A 6,000-nucleotide genomic window follows, 5' to 3' on the forward strand; every position below is an offset into this window, starting at 1 on the left:
TCAATATTCAATTACAGTACTGTCAATTGTCTGAATCTCTCAGCTCACCTGAGCCTCTCCAGACACATCCACTGTCCTATTGCTTATATCCAGACATGAGCCCAGCTGTCACAGAGGGGTGCAAACTGCTTGGAATGCTCTGCTGCGAGCTAAAGCCTCACTGAGGGGTGTGGGCTGGCCAAGGCAGGATGAAAGGGGTGTCCCTCTGTCTAGCTGTCACTTTCTCCAGCAGGATTATGCAATACTGAACACAACAGCAAGCTCCAGACCTAAGAGCCTTCCCAGCAAAACACACTTCAAGTGCTGCCACTGCCTGCTTGCTAGCATGAGTTTTCCTGTGGCAAAAAGAGGTGAAAGAACCAAAAAAGTGTCACAGCATCCAGTTTCAGATTTTAAGCTGGAAAACAAGACCTGAGTCCCAAGATATACCTGATTAATAAACACTGAAAAGAGGGGAGCAGCAGTGAATAAGTGGTACATAAGCAGCACTCTGTAGTGATGGTTGCCTTCTAACTCTTGCTCAGGGCTAAAACACTGCGAACATAATAAAAACGTGCCTGAAGGTAAAATCACAGCCCTACACTCAAGTTGTTTATTTGCAGGTGCAAGGACTATGCCAATGATCAGTACTTCCCGAGAGCCAGGCTCACAACCCATGCAGCCTAGAGAGCTTTGTTTGTCTTTGGCAAATAAACCAATTTCAAAAATCACTGCTTAAATCCTCTGTCACACAGAGCTCTGCACACCTTCTAGTGCCAAAGAAAAACACTATCACCGGGATCACTGACAAACCCCTGGGTTCTCAAACACATTCACAACACTAAAACAAACATTTATTTTAATACGACTCTGCCAACTCCATTCCGTGATGTTGACAGAATGATCTTTTTGATATTCCTTACGACAACTTAAGGCAACAGAATTTTTAGGAATGCAAACCAGTTGTCATTCTCTTGACTTGTCACCTATGGGCCATAAAACGAGCTTATTTCCTCTCGGTTCACTTGTGGTCAGTGTAACTTTCTGGTTGACAGCGCTGCAATGCTCGGGTTTCATGCACTGCGGGGTGATGCTTATCGGACCGAAACCCGATTGTTTTCATTTGACGCTTTTAGCTACGGAAGGGATCGGTTCGCCCGCGGTCTGCAACAGCAGCTGAGCCTCACGCTCCGGGCTGAGCTGAACTGGCCGCGTTCCCTGGAGCACTTCGAGCCTTAAACCCGCCCGGAGCTTGGGTTTTTCTGGCATCCCTCCTCCGGTGCCTCAGACACACAGGCTCGGGAATGCCACTCCAAGGCAACGTGGAGGTACGGGCAAGTCAGAAACACAGAGTTACGAGCAGCTGCCCCTTTTGGAAAACCCGACGACATAAGAGCAATAAAGCCGCTCGGCAGCACACCCCGTAGCAGACCCTTGCTCCAGGCACCCGGAGCGCCTCACCCCGAGGATGATAAAGCAAAACGCTGCTGATAACCCCCCCGGGGCAGCCCCGGCCGCGCCCCCGGAGCCCCGCTCCGCGCCCCGCGTACTCACACGAAGGCGTGATAGAGCAGCGCCCAGCCGCGGGGTCGTTCCAGGGCGTCGTAGATCAAAGTTTGGATGCGGCGGTACCTGGCGTGGTTCCGCTTCACCGGGCGGCTCAGGGGGGTCTTCGCCAGCAGCCCCAGTCCCGGCGGGCTCCGCTTGCCGCCCTCCTCCTTCCCGCCGCCCTCCAGCAGCAGCGTCCCGTCGCGGTCGCCGCCGGTGCCCAGGGCCAGCGAGCCCTGCTCGGGGTCGCCGCCGGCCGCCGCTCGCCGCCCCGCCGCCGCCGCCGCCCCGCCGGCCGCGCTACCGCCCGCCGCGCCGCGCCGCGCCTTCAGCCCCATGGTCGGGCCCCGGAGGCGAGCTGCAGATCGGCGGCGACAGCCCCGGGAGCCCCAGGGCCATGATCCGAGCTCCCCGTCCCTCCCCCCAAAATGACTTCTCTATATATTTATATAGATATATTCATCTGTGAATGTATTTGTGTGTGTATATATATATATATGTATACATATATATATATATCTGGAGGGAGGGGGTAGAAGCGGTGGGCAGGGGAGGCGGTCACATCCCCGTCAGGTCACCCCCGCCGGCGGGCAGCGGGCGGGCAGGAGCGCGGCGCGCACCTGGGCCGGCGCGAGGGAGGGGAATCATCGCGGAGTTTATTTACCAGCCCGATGCCCGAGCCCCTTCTCCCCCCCCCCCACCCCGCCTCCTCTTCCTCCTCCTCCTCCTCCTCCTCCCAGCTCCTGCCTCCCCCCAGCCCTCACGTTAGGGAGTGGCCCATTGTATGCAGCCAGCAAATAGCCGGGCGCCCGCTCCCCGCTCCCCCAGCCCCGGCTGTCGAGTCATCCGCGGTGTGGGGGACACCGGCCCCGGCCCCCCGCCACGGCACTGCCCCCCTCCCCGTGTCCCCCCACCCCCCGGGTGCCGCCCCCCAGCAGCCGCCGCCGGCGCGGAGCGGGGAGATCCCGGCAGCCGGCGGAAGGGGAGACCCCGCTCGGCTCCCGGGGATCCCCCTGCAGCATCACAGCCCCCCTCCCCCGCTGCGGCTGCAGGGAGGGAGAGGAGGGGAGGGGAGGGCATTCCCGGCCCCCGGCGGGGGGCTGCTTCCACCGCCGAAGCAGGAAGGAGCGGAGGATGGGGATGAGGGATGCCGGGAGAGGCGGCGAGTGGGCGGCTGGAGGCGCTGGCGGCCGCTGCGGATCGCGCCGAGCCGAGCCGGAGCCTCCGCCCGCGGGCCGGGCTGGGGCAGCACGGCCGGGCTGCCCCGGTCCCACCGGGCAGCGCCTTGGAGCGCGGCTCTGTCACGGAGATGCCGCTCCCGTGCCCTCCCGGGAGGCTCTGCCGGGAGCGGCGCCGGTCCCAGCCCAGCTGAGACCCCGAGCCTGTGACCCCGGAGCTCTCCTCGCTCCGCTGTGCCGTGTGAACCTCCCCCGGTCCATCTTCGGACCTAAAACCGGGCGGGATGTGGTCAACAGCGCGGACCCTTTTCCTTTCCGTTTCTAGGCTGTAAGGAAGAAGGGAAGAGACAAGCTTTTGTGTGCCTTACACCTTTGGTGCCCTCGGATTTCTTCCACAACGCGCTAGAAACATCCCCTCTGAGCGCTCTGTCGTGTAAAAACCTGCCTTCAGGGCTGGGCGTTCTCATAGATACACCTTGGGAGGATAGAAGGGGTCTAAAAATAAAATAAAATGCAATAAAATTAAATAAATTATAAAATAATATGGACTATTAAATGGTATATAAAATAAAAAATAAAATTAATTTTAAAAATAAAATAAAATAAAATAAATTAAAATGCAAAGCCTTACAGGTTGCTGGTGGTTTTCATGGGAGGTTCTCCTCCTCCAGATGGGGGAGTTTTCCTGGTATCTCCTGTAGAGATGCCAAAACACCCAAGAGCCCTTCCAGACTCAGAAGCAGATTTGCCACCTACTCTATCTGCTCCTGTTCCATTCCTGAGGGATTTATGATTTGAGCAGTCCTTCCCCTGTTTCACACACCAGGAAGGACAGCAGATGCAAAGGGAGCTGCTGGAGGTGGTTTCTGGACCCAGCACAGGCCATACAAATTTCAACCAGACAATCCCAGGTCACTCAAAAACCACACTGTCATTGCAGAGCTGGGTGGAAGAAAGGCTGTTTTCCCTCCCATATTTCACCCTCTGAGGGTGTAAATTGAACAAATTCTGTGCCAAAGAAGACAAAAACACTTCTTCCTTCTGCTCTGCAAGCTCCAGTAGTAATGTGTCTCAGTCACCATCTGATTTTGAACCTTTGCCGCCCCAGGGATTTGTCTGGAAGGCGATGAGAGCAGAGTGGAACCTCATGCAATGCGTCCAGTGTCAGCAGCCAGGGTTGGGATGCTGAGCTCTCCTGGCATTATCAGCAGGAAGGAGCTGGCCTGGGCGCAGCTCACGTTCTGCTGCCTGTCTGCTAACATCTATCAGCATCATTTGAATGTCATTTATAGCTGAATTCCCAAGGAGGGCTGTGGGAGGCTAGGAAGTTTTGATAACTAGGCCATTTATCTCTCTCCAGCTCCTGTTCTAGCTCAGTACAATAGCGATTACACTTGCCCATGCCACAGGGGAGCCATAAGCATTAGCGAGGATGTATGGGGCACTGAGAATGAGTTCTTGCTGCAGATAACACCCTATGCCTTAACCTTCATCCCAGTGCTGCATTAGGAAGAGGTGGGAGGAGAAGGGGAGAGGAAAGACAATTTATAGCTAAGCAATTCATCACAGCTTTGAACCACAACAGTAATGTTCAAACCGAAATGGGGATGGTAAATAATTTTCATGGGGGGGGGAGGCAGTAAATTATTTTCACTTGCAAAGGCTTGCACCAATGTCAGATAGCAATAGGTGATTGATAGGAAGGAACACCGGCTTGTTTGGCTTTTATAACACTTACACCAGAGACACAACACTTTTCAATATCAGTTACATGGAGGGGTTTTTCAGTGGCAGGCTTCTGAGATATTTTCAAGCCTCAAATCACGCCCATACAAGCCACCACTTGAGACCCAACAGGAAAGAGCTTCCATCGCCTCTCTAAAATTAAAATCCCACAGCTCAGTGTCAGGAATTCTCCTCCTCCATATTCCATCTGGGATAACTGCTGCGCAGATGTAGCCGTGCTGGCTGAGCAGTGTAAAGCAAGGGAGGTTGGCTAAAGTCTTCTAAATCAATCCAAAGGCACACAGCAGTTTCAAAGGGATCTGAATCAGCCCCCAGCAGTGGTTTTGCAGTACCCCATTGATGGTACCACTGCTGGGGACCACATCCCTATTGCATACCTGCTGGCAAAGCTCCCACTGATGGTGGAGGGAATTTGGCCAGAGGGAGGGCTCAGGGCTGTGGTTTGGCTTAATGAGCAATTACACTCCATTACTGTTATTTATGAAGTGTTGCTGGCAGCACCCAGCGTGCTCAGGTTTGATATCCACCTCCTTGGCTGACACTGGAGATGTCTGTAATCAAAAACAAGTGCTTCTGCCGAGCTGGAGCTGGCAGCCAGGAGACTGTAACAGGCTCTGACAGGAACATGCAGAGGGACTCCAGATAAGCATCTCCCAGCAGGTTATGCTGACCCCCATCAAACAGAAAACTGGTTTACTCAAAGAGGTTATAGCCTAAAATCAGAGGAAAACAGGATTGTATCTGTTGGTCAAGATAATATGGCTTTATCTTGGCTTTTTCATAGGTCATCTGGATTCTTGTGAATGACAAACACAGGAGTGCTTGGTAAACATCACATTAACACACAGAGTGTATTCTGGTAGAACCATATAAACACTCAGCTGGACCATCCAGAAGGAAAGTGCAAGTGGAAAATCAGTTACTGTGCAAAAGACTGTAGGAGCAACATGGGCAAACACCTGCTCATGAGCTCCAGTGTCAGAGGAACAGAGCTTTGTTACTTGAAAAAGTGGTCAGGCTATCTAGGAACCAGGCGCAGAAAGCAACACTGTCAATACTGTGAGTGAAACTGTCATAAAATGTCATGTCCTGCTCTAGTAGGGCATGCTTTGAGAAGGGTGGAGAGCAGAACCACAGGGATAATTTCCTGGGATGAGAGAGTTGAAGCTTGAGAATCTCAAGCTTAAGGAGTCTTGTGTATGGAGCAAGACCCAGTGCATGGAGGGTGAAGCTGTATAACCATAGAAGAATGTGGGATCTCAGGTTCAGTGTAAGCACTGATGTTGATTTTTGTTGCCCTTTTCTGTCCTTCTTCTGGCTCCTCTATCTTATCAAGCAAAATTTTTGCAGTACTTCAAGGCTTCCAGTTTCTCATTTAGGGTGACAAGAACTAATCCTATTTTTAGCTGTCTCTAACACCAGCTTCCACTCAACCTTTGGTGTAAGCTCCATCAAGCATCCTCATGCTCTTTCCTTGGAAGCTCCAAAAGCTTTAAGGAGGACTCCATTCACACACAAACCTACCTTGCTTTTAATCATTTTGTTAAAA

General features: G+C 53.1%; 1 protein-coding gene across 1 annotated transcript in view; it reads right to left on the bottom strand.

Annotated features, from left to right (window-relative positions):
• KCNQ3 (potassium voltage-gated channel subfamily Q member 3) overlaps positions 1-1,865 on the bottom strand; it is a 197,993-nt gene extending 196,128 nt beyond the window's left edge. Inside the window, exon 1 of the mRNA XM_058810794.1 lies at positions 1,534-1,865. Within this exon, the coding sequence (XP_058666777.1) occupies positions 1,534-1,865 (332 nt within the window). The remainder of the gene's footprint in view (positions 1-1,533) is intronic.
• Positions 1,866-6,000: the final 4,135 nt, after the last annotated feature.

This window comes from Ammospiza caudacuta, chromosome 1, assembly GCF_027887145.1.
Source record: "Ammospiza caudacuta isolate bAmmCau1 chromosome 1, bAmmCau1.pri, whole genome shotgun sequence".
Classification (NCBI taxonomy): domain Eukaryota; kingdom Metazoa; phylum Chordata; class Aves; order Passeriformes; family Passerellidae; genus Ammospiza; species Ammospiza caudacuta.